Consider the following 20,770-nt stretch of genomic DNA (forward strand, 5'->3'; position numbering starts at 1 on the left):
AAAAAAGAGGTTTACTATGTAGATCATATTTAATTTGTATATTTTTATTTAACCAGGCGAGTCAGTTAACAGATTCTTATTTACAATAACGGCTGGCAAGTGGCGTGGAATAAGTGCAGCAATAAATAAAATATAGTGGCCAACTCTAATAAAAACACAAAAAAATGTGTGTATAAGCATCCAATTACAAAGCAGACAAGAGATGGATAGAGGACACAATTGAATGCCAGTTGTGGGCGCAAGTTGCCAAGATCCGATCTGGATCCAATCGTAGGTAATTTGATTTGTTTCTACCAGATATAGGAGCTGCAGATGCATACCCATAACATTTGATGATGAGCAGACCAACAGGAATTAGACAAAATTATCTTACCGTAATCAACCAAGGTTTCAGTACACAGTTTTTCCCCCCTTTAAATTGCATCCCTCCTTCCTGATCAAGGTTAATATCCTTAGACCGCAGGAGTGGTAGAGATACTCTTAATGATCGGCTATGAAAAGCCAACTGACATTTACTCCTGAGGTGCTGACTTGCTGCACCCTCGACAACTACTGTGATTATTATTATTTGACCATGCTGGTCATTTATGAACATTTGAACATCTTGGCCATGTTCTGTTATAATCTCCACCCGGCACAGCCAGAAGAGGACTGGCCACCCCTCATAGCCTGGTTCCTCTCTAGGTTTCTTCCTAGGTTTTGGCCTTTCTAGGGAGTTTTTCCTAGCCACTGTGCTTCTACACCTGCATTGCTTGCTGTTTGGGGTTTTAGGCTGGGTTTCTGTACAGCACTTTGAGATATCAGCTGATGTACGAAGGGCTATATAAATACATTTGATTTGATTTGATAATTTAGAATGTATGTATGTATGTATGTATATACAGTTGAAGTCAGAAGTTTACATACACCTTAACCAAATACATTTAAACTCAGTTTCACAATTCCTGACATTTAATCCTAGTAAAAATTCCCTGTCTTAGGTCAGTAAGGATCACCAATTTATTTGAAGAATGTGAAATGTCAGAAGAATAGTAGAGAGAATGATTTATTTCAGCTTTTATTTCTTTCATCACATTACCAGTGGGTTAGAAGTTTACATACACTCAATTAGTATTTGGTAGCATTGCCTTTAAATTGTTTAACTTGGGTCAAACGTTTCAGGTAGCCTTCCACAAGCTTCCCACAATAAGTTGTGTGAATTTTGGCCCATTCCTCCTGACAGAGCTGGCGTAACAGTCAGGTTTGTAGGCCTCCTTGCTTGCACACGCTTTTTAACTTCTGCCCACAAATTTTCTATGGGATTGAGGTCAGGGCTTTGTGATGGCCACTCCAATACCTTGACTTTGTTGTCCTTAAGCCATTTTGCCACAACTTTGGAAGTATGCTTGGGGTCATTGTCCATTTGGAAGACCCATTTGTGACCAAGCTTTAACTTCCTGACTGATGTCTTGAGATGTTACTTCAATATATCCACATAATTTCCCTCCTCGTGATGCCATCTATCTTGTGAAGTGCACCAGTCCCTCCTGCAGCAAAGCACCCTCACAACATGATTCTGCCACCCCCGTGCTTCACGGTTGGGATGGTGTTCTTCAGCTTGCAAGCCTCCCCCTTTTTCCTCCAAACATAACGATGGTCATTATGGCCAAACACTTACATTTTTGTTTCATCAGACCAGAGGACATTTCTCAAAAAAGTACGATCTTTATCCCCATGTGCAGTTGCAAACTGTAGTCTGGCTTTTTTATGGTGGTTCGGGAGCAGTAGCTTCCTCCTAACCTTTCTGGTTATGTCGATATAGGACTCGTTTTACTGTGGATATAAATACTTTTGTACCCGTTTCCTTCAGCATGTTCAGAGGGTCTTTTGCTGTTGTTCTGGGGATTAACACTTTTCGCACCAAAGTACGTTCATCTCTAGGAGACAGAACGTGTCTCCTTCCTGAGCGGTATGACGGCTGTGTGGTCCCATGGTGTATATACTTGCGTACTATTGTTTGTACAGATGAACGTGGTACCTTCAGGCGTTTGGAAATTGCTCCCAAGGATGAAGACTTGGAGATCTTTCTGAGGTCTTGGCTGATTTCTTTAGATTTTTCCATGATGTCAAGCAAAGAGGCACTGAGTTTGAAGGTAGGCCTTGAAATACATCCACAGGTACACCTCCAATTGACTCAAATTATGTCAATAAAGCCATGACATCAGTTTCTGGAATTTTCCAAGATGTTTAAAGGCACAGTCAACTTAGTGTATGTAAACTTCTGACCCACTGGAATTGTGATACAGTGAAGTATAAGTGAAATAATCTGTCTGTAAACAATTGTTGGAAAAATGACTTGTGTCATGCACAAAGTAGATGTCCTAACCGACTTGCCAAAACTATAGTTTGTTAACAAGAAATTTGTGGAGTGGTGAAAAACAAGTTTTAAGGACTCCAACCTAAGTTTATGTAAACTTCCGACTTCAACTGTATACAGTACCAGTCAAAGGTTTGGACACCTACTCATTCCAGGGTTTTTCTTCATTTTTACTATTTTCTACATTGTAGAATAATAGTGAAAACATCAACACTATGAAATAACACATATGGAATCATGTAGTAACCAAAAAAAGTGTTAAACAAATCTAAATATATTTATATTTGAGATTCTTCAAAGTAGCCACCATTTGCCTTGATGACAGCTTTGCACACTCTTGGCAGTAAAAATAAAGAAAAACCCTTGAATGAGTAGGTGTCCAAACTTTTGACTGGTACTTTATGTAATGTAATCTCCGGCTGGAGCAGCCTTCTACTTTTAAATTATAAAATAAATTAAATCCAATGACCTTTGCCCAAATCTGTCCTCCAACGCCCACACTTACTTTACATCCTCCAGAAATTTGTCCAGTTCTAGCGGCGAAACATTCGAGTACCTTTAGGAAACGATGAGAAATGGGACAGCATGAGTAATAACATCAACAAATCGCCTCAATCAAACAGACCTTGGGGTCTCTCCCTGGGGACAGGTTTTTCTCCGTCCTTACTTGATCTCCACCCCGGGCCGGTCCCCATGCTTGATCTCAGCCATCACACCATTGGGGTCGAAAGTCCTGGTCTTCTCTTCAAGGCAGTTATCATGAAGCTGATCTGTTAAAAGAGGGAGTGCATTTAAGACTACCGTTATGTGATTAATATGGAGATTTTATTTCTTTTTATTGGATTGACCTCTAGAAGAGAAAACTTCAACTTTAACGTGACAGTGTCAAAGGGATATTGGACTCCTAACCTGAAAAATAAAAATATGGGATTGTATTCACAGTGGACTTAGTAACAAAATCCTAAAATATTGTTTTTGACAAAAATATCCAGATTCACAATGTATTTGTGAACCGTTTCAGAAAGCTGGGTGTACGATAGACGTCACTACTTCACAGGAGAGGCATTTGAGAAAAAGAAAAATAATTTTTTTTTTTAGCAAAGTGCCTTTTTGAGCATGTCAACTTATGTGCCGTAATAACAAACTCATATGTAATCTGTAAATATAAATAAAATGTGAAATCACAAAGCTGTTTCAGACAAAATCTTGCCTAGCCATCATGAATGGTTGAGATAATGAGTGGGCTGGGACATTCACAAGAGGGTCCATTCTGTCACGCAAGTCTTCTCTGTCAAATGGCACTTCCTGCTCTCTGCTAACGCAGATATTTGAACGATCCACAGGATTGAATCATATTTTCATCATGGACAACATGCAACGTGTAGCTACAGCTTTCAATACCAGTTTTGTCCTGAATACTGCTGCTGGTATCGACACAGCTTTGTCTTCTGTGGCTAAATCACTCTGGACTGGTTGAAGCTGAGTGGGAAGGATTATTTTGAAAGTGTTTGTCTGCTGTGAATCATCATAATCCATACACCGGTAAGAGTCTACAGTTAAAATTCCAAGATAGCTACATGAACATGCGTTATTCTCTCAACTATATCAAAGTCATTTTTCATAGCTAGCTATTGTTACACATATATAGCGATCATGGCGCCATCAGGGGTGGAGATGGAGAGTGACCGCATTGCAGCCGTGTGTAATTGGCTGACTCCCATCTCGGTAAAGGAGGTGCAGCAATTCTTAGGGTTTGCCAACTACTACCGGAGGTTTATCAAGACAGTCGTGAAGAGGGCACGACAAAACCTATTCCCCCATCAGGAGACTGGAAAGATTTGGCATGAGTCCTCAGATCCTCAAAATGTTTTACTTGCTCGGCCTCCGACCGCAAGGCACTAGTAGTGCGTACGGCCCAGTACGTCAACAGGGCCAAGCTTCCTGCCATCCAGGACCTCTATACCAGGCGGTGTCAGAGGAAGGCCCTAAAAATTGCCATGACTCCAGCCACCCTAGTCATAGACTGTTCTCTCTGCTACCGCATGGCAAGCGGTACTAGAGTGCCAAGTCTAGGTCCAAGAGGCTTCTAAACAGCTTCTACCCCCAAGCCATAAGACTCCTGAACATCTAATCAAATGGTTACCCAGACTATTTGCATTGCCCACCCCCTCTTTTACACCGCTGCTACTCTATGTTATTATCTATGCATAGTCACTTTAACTCTACCTACATGTACATATTACCTCAATTACCTCGACTAACCAGTGCCACCGCACATCGACTCTGTACCGGTACCCCCTGTATATACTCTCACTATTGTTATTTTACTATTGCTCTTTAATTATTTGTTCCTTTTATTTTTTATTCATATTTTTTAAACTGCATTGTTGGTTAGTGGCGTGTAAGTAAGCATTTCACTGTAAGGTGAAATACCTGTTGTATTCGGCGCATGTGACTAATAAAATTTTATTTGCTAGACAGTTGCATACAGGTACCGTTATAGCTTGCGTCGTCCCTCAACGAGAGACATTGTTTACAGATGGCTCGTTGCAGGATGAAGCAACGTTATAGCCAGCTAGCTGAGCTGGCCTGTTGTATGCTGATGTTAATATTGATTGCTGATGTGCGAAGCCATGCATGACTTGTTCATCTTTTTCATGTTTGCCAGTTTGTCATGTTTAACTAGCTAATTACTGAAATTAGCCACTGTGGTGCGACTGCTAATCAAACCGCATTTTAAGTGACAGGGAGTGGGACATACATGCTAAATTGGCTAGCTAGCTATAGGGAGCAAAATAGTACAAATTAACACGGTCGCCAGGTGCAAAGTGTTTCCTCCGACACATTGGTGCGGCTGGCTTCCAGGTTAAGTGGGCATTGTGTCAAGAAGCAGTGCGCCTTGGTTGGGTTTCGGAGGGTGCACAGCTCTTGACCTTCGCCTCGAGGCCGTATGGGAGTTGCAGCGATGAGACAAGACTGCCAATTGGAAGTTGGATACCACGAAATTGGGGAGAAAAAGGGCAATTGTTTTTAAACAAAAATTATGAATAAAATGTAATTATTATTATTTTTATTTTTTTTAATTATTTTTTTTACATTGAACTAAGAGGTTTGTCATTTTTCATAGGAAAATACTGTACCAAAGACTTTATTGAAAACTCCCTACTGTTGACCAATCACTGACGAAGTGGCATAGATGTCAGCTCAAAACTTCAGTTTGCGGGAAAAAAATTCTGCCTGAACAGCTGAAAAAACCCTCACCAAAGTCCAAAACATCACAAAATGTTGTCATAATACAGTTGAAGTCAGAAGTTAACATACACCTAAGCCAATACATTTAAACTCAGTTTCACAATTCCTGACATTTAATCCTAGTAAAAATTCCCTGTCTTAGGTCAGTTAGGATCACCACTTTATTTTAAGAATGTGAAATGTCAGAATAATTGTAGAGAGAATGATTTATTTCAGATTTGATTTAATTAATCACATTCCCAGTGGGTTAGAAGTTTACATACACTCAATTAGTATTTGGTAGCATTGCCTTTAAATTATTTAACTTGGGTCAAGCGTTTCAGGTAGCCTTCCACAATAAGTTGGGTGAATTTTGGCACATTCCTCCTGACAGAGCTGGTGTAACTCAGTCAGGTTTGTAGGCCTCCTTGCTCGCACATGCTTTTTCAGTTCTGCCCACACATTTTCTCCAGGATTTAGGTCAGGGCTTTGTGATGGCCACTCCAATACCTTGACTTTGTTGTCCTTAAGCTATTTTGCCACAACTTTGGAAGTATGCTTGGGGTCATTGTCCATTTGTAAAACCCATTTGCGACCAAGTTTTAACTTCCTGACTGATGTCTTGAGACTTTGCTTCAATATATCCACAACATTTTCCCGCCTCATGATGCCATCCATTTTGTGAAGTGCACCAGTCCCTCCTGCAGCACAGCACCACCTCATGCTACTGCCACCCCCGTGCTTCACGGTTGTGATGGTGTACTTCGGCTTTCAAGCATCCCCCTTTTTCCTCCAAACATAACGATGGTCATTATGGCCAAACAGTTCTATTTTTGTTTCATCAGACCAGAAGACATTTCTCCAAAAAGTACGATCTTTGTCCCAATGTGCAGTTGCAAACTGTAGTCTGGCTTCTTTATGGTGGTTTTGGAGCAGTGGCTTCTTCCTTGCTGAGCGGCCTTTCAGGTTATGTCGATATAGGACTCATTTTAATGTGGATATAGATACTTCTGTACCGGTTTCCTCCAGCATCTTCACAAGGTCATTTTCTGTTGTTCTGGGATTGATTAACACTTTTCGCACCAAAGTACGTTCATCTCTAGGAGTTAGAACGCGTCTCCTCCATGAGTGGTATGATGGCTGCGTGGTCCCATGGTGTTTATACTTGCGTACTATTGTTTTTACAGATGAACGTGGTACCTTCAGGCGTTCGGAAATTGCTCCCAAGGATGAACCAGACTTGTGGAGGTCTACCATTTTTTTTTCTGAGGTCTTGGCACTGATTTTTAAGGTAGGCCTTGAAATACATCCACAGGTACACCTCCAATTGACTAAAATTATGTCAATTAGCCTATCAGAAGCTTCTAAAGCCATGACATAATTTTCTGGAATTTTCCAAGCTGTTTAAAGGCACAGTCAACCTAGTGTATGTAAACTTCTGACCCACTGGAATTGTGATACAGTGAATTATAAAGTGAAATAATCTGTCAGTAAACAATTGTTGGAAAAATGAGTTGTGTCATGCACAAAGTAGATGTCCTAACCGACTTGCCAAAACTATAGTTTGTTAACAAGAAATGTGTGGAGTGGTTGAAAAACTAGTTTTAAATTACTCCAACCTAAGTGTATGTAAACTTCTGACTTCAACTGTATAATGCACAAACTCTACCTAACTGTTTCAGCTGGGAAGCATGCGGACGCCTTAAGGGGTTTAAAGGATGTGAACGATGCTGAACGGCCTCCCGGGTGGCGCAGTGGTCTAGGGCACTGCATCGCAGTGCTAGCTGCGCCACCAGAGTCTCTGGGTTCGCGCCCAGGCTGGGCTGGGTTCGCGCCCAGGCTCTGTCGCAGCCGGCCGCAACCGGGAGGTCCGTGGGGCGACGCACAATTGGCATAGCGTCGTCCGGGTTAGGGAGGGTTTGGCCGGTAGGGATATCCTTGTCTCAGTATGTAAAAATGTAATAAAATGTATGCACTCTACTGTAAGTCGCTCTGGATAAGAGCGTCTGCTAAATGAGTAAAATGTAAATGTAAAAATGTAAATGGGCGTAAATAAAGAGTGGCACTCTAGCTGTTCAATGTGAAAGGTTCTCTTTATTATACAATAGGCAATTTCATAGTGTTAATGATTTGGGGCATAAAATCATCGAAGCTCTGCAGATTTAGTTGTGAGGATACAGAATCAATAGATCATTTATTTTGGTATTGCACTCAGGTAGCCGGTTTCTGGTCTCAGGTTCAGAAATGGCTGAAAATGCATCGCATTGATCTAAAATTGACCTTCGAAATAGTACAGTTAGGAGATCTGGAGAGACTGGGTCAGTCAATTAATAATACACCAATACTATTAGTAAAAGTATTTATCTTCAACTCGCAATCTGTGGATTCTATTCGATTAGATAGATTGAAATTGTACATTTAACATCACAGTATAGTTAAATGATATGTGTTGCATAGAAACCTGAAGAGGGTGGCCAGCAGAGATAGATGGGATGGGCTGAGCGAAGCTGAGGGTTGGGATGTGGAATTGGAGACAAGTGGGCGTGGAGAGATAGAATGATGGTCAAAGATAAAAGTAAAAAAATAAAATCATAATAAAAAGTACATTTGAATGACACTAAGTGGCAGTGTTTTTACTACAAATTTTTACTACTAATGCCTGAGGCTGATGCCGTGCAGATGTTTGTACACATGCATATACACACACTCTCATTCAATTAAACACATACAAGAACACACACACACACGTAATAGTGCCAGACATGCACACAAACATATACAGTTGGCATTGCTGTTATGATTTTAGTTGTCCTTGATGTCCTTGGTTTTAAATGTATTTATTTTTTTGCATTATTGTTTGCGGTTTTCTTCTGTCTTTTCCTTTTTTCTCTGTAGTTCATTCTCTTGGTTGTTGGTGCATTGGGGGGGGGGTTCTTGAGGGTGGGGAATGGAATTCATTGTATTTTTTATAACATTTTTTCTTCCGGGGGGGGGGTTGGGGGGGTACTGTGGGAGGGGTCTTGAATGGTTGAGGGACAGCTATTGGGAAACTGTGGGGGGGGGGGGTATCTTGGAGGGTTCGTGTTCACGTTTTTTGGCCTGGTGGTAGATCGGTCAACATGCCCTTGAGCAGGGCATTGACCCTGGATGCTTCTGTGTGTTGCTCTGAATGGGAGTCTGTTGGATGACTGGTATGATGTAGTTATTGAGCGGCTTCACTGCAAGTATATTGTATGTTTCGAATATTCAATAAAATAAAAAATTAAACAAACATAAAAAAATTTTTTTAAATGTCATAGTGTTAATGATTTGCCTAACTTGGTGAGATAATGTTCAGAGAATCCATTTTGGCAATTTGGTTAGAATACATTTTGTGAAAATATTATCAATTTTTAAAGCAGCATTACTCCCCCATGTTTCTTCCAACTACAGTGTATGATATGCCATTTTGAAGCGCTGAGTCTGTACTTTTATACAACGTAAAAAAAAAAAAATCTAATTCAAATTTTGGAACATAAGACTTAAAAGAGATGTTCACATTTGCATTAAACTTTCAGTTTGGGGGCAAACGGCTAAAAGGGGGTGTTTTCTGACCAATTGTGTCAGGAATCTAAATGTACCTCTGATGTGACAGTTACTCACACTGATAGTCGATAAAGCAGTGGGCAGACAGTTACTCACACTGATAGTCGATAAAGCAGTGGGCAGACAGTTACTCACACTGATAGTGGATAAAGCAGTGGGCAGACAGTTACTCACACTGATAGTCGATAAAGCAGTGGGCAGACAGTTACTCACACTGATAGTCGATAAAGCAGTGGGCAGACAGTTACTCACACTGATAGTCGATAAAGCAGTGGGCAGACAGTTACTCACACTGATAGTGGATAAAGCAGTGGGCAGACAGTTACTCACACTGATAGTCGATAAAGCAGTGGGCAGACAGTTACTCACACTGATAGTGGATAAAGCAGTGGGCAGACAGTTACTCACACTGATAGTGGATAAAGCATTGGGCAGACAGTTACTCACACTGATAGTCGATAAAGCAGTGGGCAGACAGTTACTCACACTGATAGTCGATAAAGCAGTGGGCAGACAGTTACTCACACTGATAGTCGATAAAGCAGTGGGCAGACAGTTACTCACACTGATAGTCGATAAAGCAGTGGGCAGACAGTTACTCACACTGATAGTCGATAAAGCAGTGGGCAGACAGATACTCACACTGATAGTCGATATAGCAGTGGGGAGACAGTTACTCACACTGATAGTCGATAAAACAGTGGGCAGACAGTTACTCACACTGATAGTCGATAAAGCAGTGGGCAGACAGTTACTCACACTGATAGTCGATAAAGCAGTGGGCAGACAGATACTCACACTGATAGTCGATAAAGCAGTGGGCAGACAGTTACTCACACTGATAGTTGATAAAGCAGTGGGCAGACAGTTACTCACACTGATAGTTGATAAAACAGTGGGCAGACAGTTACTCACACTGATAGTCGATAAAGCAGTGGGCAGACAGTTACTCACACTGATAGTTGATAAAGCAGTGGGCAGCCAGCAGCTTAAGAGAGTGCACCTCAAACAGAACCCTGTGAAACAGCAGGTCATGTGCCGTGGGTCTCTTTTTGGCGTCCATGCGTACACACGACTGGGTGAACTCCTGTAACAGACGAGGGAAAGGGAGGTGCATAGACAGTTACTACTACCATGGGTGGAATTGTGTGGATTTTTAAATATACAGTACATTCTGAAAGTATTCAGACCCCTTCACTTTTTCTACGTTACAGCCTTATTCAAAAAATTGATTGAATAAATGTTTTCCCCTCATCAATCTACACACAATACCCCATAATGCCAAAGCAAAAACAGGTGTTACATTTTTTTTCCTAATTTATATAAACTAAAATACCTTATTTACATAAGTATTCAAACCCTTTGCTCGGAGACTCGAAATTGAGCTCAGGTACATCCTGTTTCTATTGATCATCCTTGAGATGTTTCTACAACTTGATTTGAGTCCACCTGTGGTAAACTCAATTGATTGGACATGATTTGGAAAGGCACACACCTGACAGTGAATGTCAGCGCAAAAACCAAGCCATGAGGTCGAAGCAGTTGTCTGTCGAGCTCCGAGACAGGATTGTGTCGAGGCACAGATCTGGGGGAAGCGTACCAAAACATTTCTGCAGCATTGAAGATCCAAGAACACAGTGGCCTCCATCATTCTTAAATGGAAGAAGTTTAGAACCACCAAGACTCTTCCCAGAGCTGGGCGCCCAGCCAAACTGAGCAATCAGGGCAGAAAGGCCTTGGTCAGGAAGGTGACCAAGAACCCGATGGTCACTCTGACAAAGCTGCAGAGTTCCTCTGTGGAGATGGGAGAATCTTCCAGAAGGACAACCATCTCTGCAGCACTCCACCAAATCAGGCCTTAATGGTAGAGTGGCCAGACGGAAGCCACTCCCCAGTAAAAGGCACATCACAGCCAGCTTGGAGTTTGCCAAAAGGCACCTAAATACTCGCAGACCATGATAAACAAGATTCTCTGGTCTGATGAAACCATGATATACTCTTTGGCCTGAATGCCAAGTGTCATGTCTGGAGGAAACCTGGCACCATCCCAACGGTGAAGCATGGTGGTGGCTAGTGGGAGACTAGTCAGGAACGAGGGAAAGATGAACGGAGCAAAGTACAGAGAAATCCTTGATGAAAACCTGCTCCAGAGCGCTCAGGACCTCAGACTGGGGTGGAGGATCACCTTCCAACAGGACAACGACCCTAAGCACAGCCAAGACAACGCAGGAGTGGCTTCAGGACAAGTCTCTGAATGTCCTTGAGTGGCCGAGCCAGAGTCCGGACTTGAATCCAATCTAACATCTCTGGAGAGACCTGAAAATAGCTGTGCAGCGACGCTCCCCATCCAACCTGACAGAGCTTGGGAGGATTTGCAGAGAAGAATGGGAGAAACTCCAAATACATGTGGGCCAAGCTTGTAGCGTCATACCCAAGAAGACTCGAGGCTGTAATCGCTGCCAAAGGTGCTTCAACAAAGTCCTGAGTAAAGGGTCTGAATACTTATGTAAATGTGATATTTCCATTTCTTGTTTTTTATAAATTAGAAAAAATGTCAAAAAATCTGTTTTTGCTTGGTCATTATGGGGTATTGTGTGTAGATTGACGGGGAAAACCCCCCAATTTAAATACATTTTAGAATAAGGCTTTCTGAATGCACTATACTGTTTGTATATATATATATTTAATGCATTTCCAAGCTTTATTGATTAAGGATAGATATGTAGATGGGGAGAGAACAGGAAAACAAAGTGAGTGGTGGAACACGGATCGAACCGATGCCTTCATATGTGGTCCAGGGACGGTAACACTACTACTAGACTAGATCATGGCGCCATTTAGTGTTGATGGGTTCTGACTTCTAAACTTGAAAATATTAAATATCCTTATTCATGTCACTGTTAGACATCAGGGATCCTATGGGAAGGAAAATGGCCACAGTCTGGTACAAGTCAACAGGACAGCCGTGAGTTAGGTAGTAGTAAGGAATTTGGGCAGAAATCAGGTCAGATGAAGTGAGGAAGAACAGATATCACTTAAGTTCTGTCTAGCAACAGAGGTGTATTGGCTGTTCAGATGTGTAAGGAGGAGACTCGGCATAGGAGAAAGTATTAAATACCAGTACTTGTGTGAATATATGTCTTTGTCTGTTCAGCTGTCTGACCCTTTGGGTGAATACACTTTGTTTGAGCTTTAATAAAATCGTCCGTGAGTTTTTTACAGAGGAACTGGGTAATTAGAAGGAACTGGGTAATTAGAAGGAACCATAGCCTCTGGTGATTGAAAAAAGATGGCGTGTAACGTAACATATAGCATTACGGCTGCTGACATTTTTCCTACAATGTGCTTTATATAAACGGCCTGTCATCTTTCCCCGAGTTACTACAAACACTTGGAAGGAAGAAATGTGTCATGGGAATTAGAGAGAACCGTGGCTTCAGTGACTGACGAAGATGACACACCGACAGTTTGACTAAATGTATTATAGTATTGTAGCAGCTGCCAACTTTCCTTCACACATTTACCACTACAGTACAATGAATCCCTAGGAGTTGTATAATTGGAGATTCTAATATTCCATAATTATTGGTTATTAGTCCCAATTTTTGTAGAATGAACACCCAGAGGTTAAAGTCATTGCACACCACTGCATTACGACAGTGTGTCTTCTTAAATTTACTTTTGAGATAATGCTGGCATCCTGGCGGTAGCAACCATTTTACTGAAGCCAAAAATGAAGACGCTATGTTGTGGGCGTTCAACTGCTGAAATAAGTGAGCGCTGCAAGGTGAAGGGAATATACCAGCTAAGGTAGCACTATCCCAGCAGGTCAAATTTGGCACATGGCACCTTAATGACGTTTTCTGGTTGAGATGACACATTACCTGGTTCTAACAGTTGGTTAAGACATCGTTTTTCATGACAAGACGTCCTTATTGATGAACCGTATAATGACATCGGTTGTTTACGTTTTGTTAGCGCCTTTTTAGACGTGTTGTTAAATGTATTTTTAACAACCAGAAAAATCCATTAACAAAAAAATTCTTATACAAGCAGTATACAACAGTGGAGGCTTCTGAGGAGAGGGCGGCTCATAATAATGGCCGGAATGGAGTGAATGGAATGGAATCAAACACATTGTTGTTTTCATGTGTTTGATTCCATTATATTCACTCCATTCCAGCAATTATACTCCATTTCAGCCTTTATTATGAGCCGTCCTCCCCTCAGCAGCCTCCACTGGTATACAACCAGTATTTGGTCCCATGTGGCTCAGTAGGTAGAGCATGGCACTTGTGTAAATATGACTCAAATGTAAATATGAAGTCATAAAATAACTAATATGAAAGCAACCAGGTTTTGTCCTGTGGGAAACGACTAACTTTAGGCACGCCATCATTGCGTATATGCCCACTAGTCTTGTGCGACTTGCCTTTATGAGCGGGTCATCTAAAGACTGGGCGGCGTTGGTTATAGCCTCTTTGGATACCACAGTGTCCCCGTTGGCCTGGATCTCCAATACTGCCATCTAAAGTTGGGGAGGACAAAACAAAAAGGTGCTGGGTCGTGTTAATTAGGACAACACAACGGTAAAACAGAAAGCTAAAATGGGCGGGTCTTATTATAATGACCAAGACTAGATTGTCTCTCCCTCTTTCAGTCTGTTTTTTTTCCCGTTTGGTACCTAATGAACACGACCCTTATTTTGCATTTGTGTTTAATATTATGCATCAGTAGGCAAAAAAAAGGAAACATTTTTAGTTGGAAAATGAGAATGGCTTATCAGACGAGTTCAGGTAAAACACCAGAATGTTTTTTCCTGTTCCGTGTCTATTGAGCATAACATAAATATGGGTTTCAATTAACATCTGTGACATACACTATATATACACACACACAAAATTATGTGGACACCCCTCAAATTAGTGGATTCAGCTATTTCAGCCACAACCGTTGCTGACAGGTGTACAAAATCGAGCACACAGCCATGCAATCTCCATGGATAAACATTGGCAGTAGAACGGCCTTACGGAAGAGCTCAGTGACTTTCAACGTGGCACCGCCATAGGATGTCACCTTTCCAACAAGTCAGTTTGTCAAATTTCTGCCCAGCTAGAGCTGCCCCGGTCAACTGTAAGTCAAATCAAATCAAATGTTTTGTCACATGCGCCGAATACAACAGGTGTAGACCTTACAGTGAAATGCTTACTTACAAGCCCTTAACCAACAATGCAGTTAAGAAAATATTTACTAAATAAAAAATACCGGTACTGAGTCAATGTGCGGGGGTACAGGTTAGTTGAGGTAATTTCTACATGTAGGCAGGGGTAAAGTGACTATGTATAGATAAAACAGAGAGTAGCAGCAATGTAAAAACAAAGTGGGGGTCAAAGTAAATAGTTTGGGCAGCCATTTTATTAATTGTTCAGTCTTATGGCTTGGGGGTAGAAGCTGTTGAGGAGCCTTTTGGTCCTAGTTTTGGTGTTCCGGTACTGCTTGCCATGCGGTAGCAGAGAAAACAGTCTATGACTTGGGTGACTGGAGTCTGACAATTTTATGGGCTTTCCTTTGAGCTACTATATAGGTCCTGGATTGCAGGAAGCTTGGCCCTAGTGATGTATTGGGCCGTATGCACTACCCTCTGTAGCGCCTTACGGGCAGATGCTGAGCAGTTGCCATACCAGGCTGTGATGCAACCGGTCAGGATGCTCTCGATGGTACAGCTGTATAACTTTGAGGATCTGTGGAAACATGTCAACTATTTTCAGTCTCCTGAGGGGGAAAAGCTGTTGTGCCCTCTTCACAACTTCGTTGTGTTTGGACCATGATAGTTTGTTGGTGATGTGGACACCAAGGAACTTTGAAACGCTCAACCCGCTCCACTACAGCCCTGTTGATGTGAATGGGGGCGTGTTCGGTCCTCCTTTTCCTGTAGTCCGTGATCATTTCCTTTGTCTTGCTTCCATTGAGGGAGAGGTTGTTGTCCTGGCAGTCTCTAACCTACTCCCTATAGGCTGTCTCAACATTGTCGGTGATCAGGCCCACCACCGTTGTGTCGCCAGCAAACTTGATGGCGTTGGAGTTGTGCGTGACCACACAGTTGTGGGTGAACAGGGAGTACAGGAGGGGACTCAGGACGCACCCCTGAGTGGCCCCCATGTTGAGGATCAGCATTGCAGATGTGTTGTTGCCTACCTTTACCACCTGGGGGCAGCCCGTCAGGAAGTCCAGGATCCAGTTGCAGAGGGAGGTGTTTAGTCCCAGTGTCCTGAGCTTAATGATTAACTTTGTGGGCACTATGGTGTTGAACGCTGAGCTGTAGTCAATGAAAAGCATTCTTACATAGGTGTTCCTTTTGTCCAGGTGGAAAAGGGCAGTGTGAAGTGCAATTGAGATTGCTTCATCTGTGGATCTGTTGGGGCGGTATGTGAATTGGAGTGGGTCTACGGTTTCTGGGATGATGGTGTTAATATGAGCCATTCAAAGCACTTAATGGCTACAGACGTGAGTGCTACAGAGCGTTAGTCATTTAGGCAGGTTACCTTCGCTTTCTTGGACACAGGGACTACGGTGGTCTGCTTGAAACATAGGTATTACAGACTCAGTCAGGGAGAGGTTGAAAATGTCACTGAAGACACTTGCCAGTTGATCCACCCATGCTCTGAATACACGTCCTGGTAATCCGCCTGAATGTTGACCTGTTTAAAGGTCTTACATCGGCTACGGAGAGCGTGATCACACAGTTGTCTGGAACAGCTGGTGCTCTCATGCATGTTTCAGTGTTGCTTGCCTCAAAGCGAGCTTAAAAAAAGGCCTTTAGCCCATCTGGCAGGTTCACATCACTGGCAGCTGGGTTTCCCTTTGTAGTCCGTAACCATTTGCAAGCCCTGCCCCGTCGATGAGCGTCAGAGCCGGTATAGTAGGATCCAATCTTAGCCCTCTATTGACGCTTTGCCTGTTTGATGGTTCGTCTGAGGACATAGTGGGACTTCTTATAAGCGTCCTGATTAGTGTCCCAATCCTTGAAAGCGGTAGCTCTAGCCTTTAGCTTTGTGTGGATGTTGCCTGTAATCCATGGCTTCTGGTTGGGATATGTACGCACGCTCACTGAGGGGACGACATCGTCGATACACTTATTGAAGCCGGTGACTGAGGTGGTATACTCCTCAATGCCATTGGATGAATCTCAGAACATATTCCAGTCTGTGCAAGCAAGACAGTCCTGTAGCGTACCATCCGCATCATCTGACCACTTCCGTATTGAGCGAATCACTGGTACTTCCTGCTTTAGTTTTTGCTCGTATGCCTGAATCAGGAGGATAGAATTATGGTCAGATTTTCCAAATGGAGGGCGAGGGAGAGCTTTGTTGGTGTCTGGAGTAAAAGTGGTCTAGAGTTTTTTTTCCTCTGGTTGCACATGTGACATGCTGGTAGAAATGAGGTAAAACAGATTTAAGTTTGCCTGCATTAAAGTTCCATGCCACTAGGAGCACCACTTCTGGATGAGCATTTTCTTCTTTGCTTATGGCCTTATACAGCTGCTTGAGTGCGGTCTTAGTGCCAGCGTCAGTTTGTGGTGGTAAATAGATGGCTACAAATAACATTACAATTTCTATCGGAGGTGTTAATCTTTCTCAGGACGCAGTGCGGCATGTTTCTCAGGACGCATGACTCGACCTTCGCCTCTCCCGAGCCGTTGGGGAGTTTGCAGAGATGAGACAAGACCGTAAATCACAAAATTGGGGAGAAAAAAAATATTTAAAAAAGAAAGTTTGTCGTGATCGGTGTGGAAGAACTTGACTGGCCTGCACAGAGCCCTGACCTCAACCCCATTGAACACCTTTGGGATGAATTGGAACTCCGACTGCGAGCCAGGCCTAAATCGCCCAACACCACCAATTCTCTTGTGGCTGAATGGAAGCAAGTCCCCGCAGCAATGTTCCAACATCTAGTGGAAAGCCTTCCCAGAAGAGTGGAAGCTGTTATAGCAGCAAAAGGGGGATGGGGGGGGACCAACTCCATATTAATGCCCGCGATTTTGGAATGAGATGGTCGACGACGAGCAGGTGTCCACATACACTACATGACCAAAAGTATCTAAAGGGTACTGGGTTGTTTATTATTGGAACACTGCAAGAGAAAGTGTTTGTGTCGGCGTAGAGTGAAGTTCACCCTAGACGCTGATCCTAAATCTGTACCTAGGGGGAAACTTCACCCCGGATTGTTTTGTCTTACCTCCAGGGTACATATGCCAAAGGCGAAGATGTCAATAGAGCAAACATCCTCAGCCACTAAAACAGAATAGTGTAGGAGAGAGACAGAGACACAGAGAGAGCACGAGACAGAGCGTGTGAGACAGAGACAAGGGGAGAAGGAAAGAGAAAAGGTTATTTATTTAGAGACCCTTTGTCTGAATTACACAATTTGAAGACAGCTCAATGTACACTACACAAAAACAATTTACAAAACAAAGCATATAAAATATGACAAATCAAATCAAGCTTTATTTATATAGCACATTTCAGACATGGAATCCAACGCAATGCCCTTCACAGGAAATATAAACGTAAATATTTACTACACAAGCATAGACGATAAAAATCTAAAATAATAAAAACTGAACGACTAAAAAGTACCCTAAGGAAAAGCAAAGCTAAAAAGATGTATTTTAAGATCTCTTTTAAATATGTCCACAGTTTCAGCCCCCCTCAGGTTCTCTGGAAGGCTATTCCAGAGAGCAGGGGGCATAATAACTAAAGGCTGCCTCTCCATGCCTCTTGGTCCTAGGCTTTGGGATAGTTAAAAGGCTAGTGACAGAGGACCGGAGGGACCTAGTGGGAACATAATTTAAAAGCATGTCTGACATGTGCTGGGGTGCACAATGGTGGATTGATTTAAAATCCAATAGAAGAATCTTAAAATGTATTCTAAAACTCACAGGCAGTCGGTGCAGAGACCTTAAAACCGGTGTAATGTGTGCTCTCCGTCTAGTCTTGGTCAGTACCCGTGCTGCAGCATTCTGTATGTTTTGCAGTTGACCAATGGCATTCTTGGGTAGACCAGACAGGAGAGCATTACAGTAGTAGTCAAGCCTGCTTGTAATAAAAGCATGGATGAGTCTCTGTCAGCCTGAGAGGAAACAGATGCACATTGGCAATGTTCCTCAGGTGGTAAAAAGCTCACATTCCTAAATTGTGATTCGAAATTTTGCTCAGAATGTAAAATAACACCTAGGTTTTTTTTACCTGGATTTCTATCTTTCTTCCCCGTGAATTATAATGTGCGGCTAGATTCTTCCTCTGTGCTTTGGCTCCAACAATAAGTAACTCGGTCTCGTCTTAATTTAGCTGGAGGAAGTTGTGAGCCACCCAATTATTTACATCACCAACACAGTCTAATAATTTATCCATGGAGCTAAAATCCTCTGGTGACACAGAAATGTAAAGTTGTGTTACATGTACGTAGCAGTGAAAATCAATGTTGTGCTTTCTGATAACGCTGCCAAGGGTTAACATATATAAACTGAACAGCACCGGACTCAGTACCCGGAAATAGAACCTTGCGGAATGTATTTTCTCTGAGTTATGTTCACCAAGGGTGACAAACCCCCCCCCCCAGTTCTAAACCAATTTAGAACTGGACTGGAGAGGCTAACCCACGTCTCCAAAGTCTGTCCAGAAGAACATCATGATCAACAGTGTCGAATGCAGCACTTAAATCCAAGAGTACAAGGACAGAGAGCTGTTTGGTGTCTGATGGCTCTAAGATAGTTAAAGTGGTCAATTAAGGCCGTCTCTGTGCTGTGGTGGGCATAAAAACCAGATGGGAATTGTAAAATAAAAAAATAAAATAAAAAAAAGTTGACACTGCCGTTTGAACACCAATTTCTCCAGAAGTTTGCTTAATATTGGAAGGTTGGAGATTGGCTGAAAATTGCTAAGAGCGTTAGAATCTATACTGAACAAAAATAAAAACGCAACATGTACGTTTTATATCCAGGCTGTATCACAACCGGCCGTGATTGGGAGTCCCATAGGGCGGCGCACAATTGGCCCAGTGTTGTCCCGGGTTTGGCCGGTGTAGGCCGTCAAAGTAAATACGATTTTTTTCTTAACTGACTTGCCTAGTTAAATAAAATAAAAAAAGTGTTGGTCCCATGTTTCATGAGCTGAAATAAAAGATCCCCAGAAATGTTCCTTATACTCAAAAAGCTTATTTCTCAAAATAATTGTGCATGTTAATTTCCATCCCTGTTAGTGAGCATTTCTCCTTTGCCAACATAATCCATACACCTGACAGGTGTGGCATTTCAAGAAGCTGATTAAACAGCATGATCGTTACACAGGTGAACCTTGTGCTGGGGAAAATAAAAGGACCTCACAACACCACAGATGTCGCAAGTTGAGGGAGCATGCAATTGGCATGTTGACTGCAGGAATGTCCACCAGAGTTATGGCCAGAGAATTGGATGTTAATTTCTCTACCATAAGCTGCACCCAATGTTGTTTTAGAGAATTTGGCAGTTTGGCAGGACTTACAATCGCAGACCACGTGTAACGACACTAACCTGGGACCTTCACATCCCGCTTCTTAACCTGTGAGATCGACTGAGACCAGTCACCCAGACAGCTGATGAAACTGAGGAGTATATATGTCTGTAATAAAGCCCTTTTGTGGGGGAAAAACTCATTCTGATTGGCTGGTTCTGGCTCCCAAGTGGGAGGGCCTATGCCCTCCCAGGCCCACCCATGGCTGTGCCCCATGTGAAATCCATAGATTAGGGCCTAATGAATTTGTTTCAATTGACCGATTTCCTTATATGAACTGTAACTCAGTAAAATCGTTGAAATTGTTGAATGTTGGGCTAATATTTTGGTTCAGTACAGATTACTTTTCTTCAGAACGGTTTTTAACATAGGCACTCTCCACACTGCACTAAAAACTGCTATGAACAGGTAGTGGTTAACAATAGCTTGCATTTCTTCAGATATACTATTAAAAAAGGTTTTGAAGGTGTTGGGGGATAGGATCGAGAAGGCTTAAGTTGTGATATCACTTTCCTGAGCATGTCTGCGTCAACCAGGGGAAATAAATCCATAGTTGCCTTTTCATCAGGTCTTGCTTTACTGATAACCAACATTAGGCTGGGTATCTTCTCTCTGAAATACGCTGCAAACTCATCATATTTAGATGTGGAGGAAAGGTCACATAGGTTTGCAGGGGTAGGATTTATCAGGCCATCAATGGTGGAGAAGAGCACTCTCAAATGACTCTGATTAATGTTAGAACAATGAGCCCGTCTGACATTCATAATTGCCTTGTTGTACATGTCAAGTTGCTCTCTCAGAATATCATTAATGGACCTGCAACTTTCTCCACTTTCGCTCTGCCTTTCTGCAATTTCTCTTTCATTTATTAGTTTTCACTCCAAGGGGCTCTCCTTTTGGATGTGGCTTTTTTTCAACTTTATTGGAGCTATGGCATCAATGGTTGCCCTTAATTTGCTATTAAAAAGTTAACTAAATTATCATAAGAGGAAGCAGAATAGGTGGTGGAGTATTGTTCATACACACGAGCCAAAGAGCTACATCAAATGCA

At 42.3% G+C, this 20,770-nt stretch overlaps 1 protein-coding gene across 1 annotated transcript in view; it reads right to left on the reverse strand.

Annotated features, from left to right (window-relative positions):
- The window catches only part of LOC129823666 (nuclear receptor-binding protein 2-like), a 54,512-nt gene that overhangs the window by 3,098 nt on the left and 30,644 nt on the right, over nt 1-20,770 (reverse strand). Inside the window, exons 9-13 of the mRNA XM_055882562.1 lie at nt 17,408-17,463; nt 13,605-13,700; nt 10,127-10,259; nt 3,024-3,126; nt 2,862-2,912 (exon numbers count right to left, since the gene is read on the reverse strand). Coding sequence (XP_055738537.1) covers nt 2,862-2,912; nt 3,024-3,126; nt 10,127-10,259; nt 13,605-13,700; nt 17,408-17,463 — 439 coding nt within the window. The remainder of the gene's footprint in view (nt 1-2,861; nt 2,913-3,023; nt 3,127-10,126; nt 10,260-13,604; nt 13,701-17,407; nt 17,464-20,770) is intronic.

Source organism: Salvelinus fontinalis, chromosome 26 (genome assembly GCF_029448725.1).
Source record: "Salvelinus fontinalis isolate EN_2023a chromosome 26, ASM2944872v1, whole genome shotgun sequence".
Lineage (NCBI taxonomy): Eukaryota > Metazoa > Chordata > Actinopteri > Salmoniformes > Salmonidae > Salvelinus > Salvelinus fontinalis.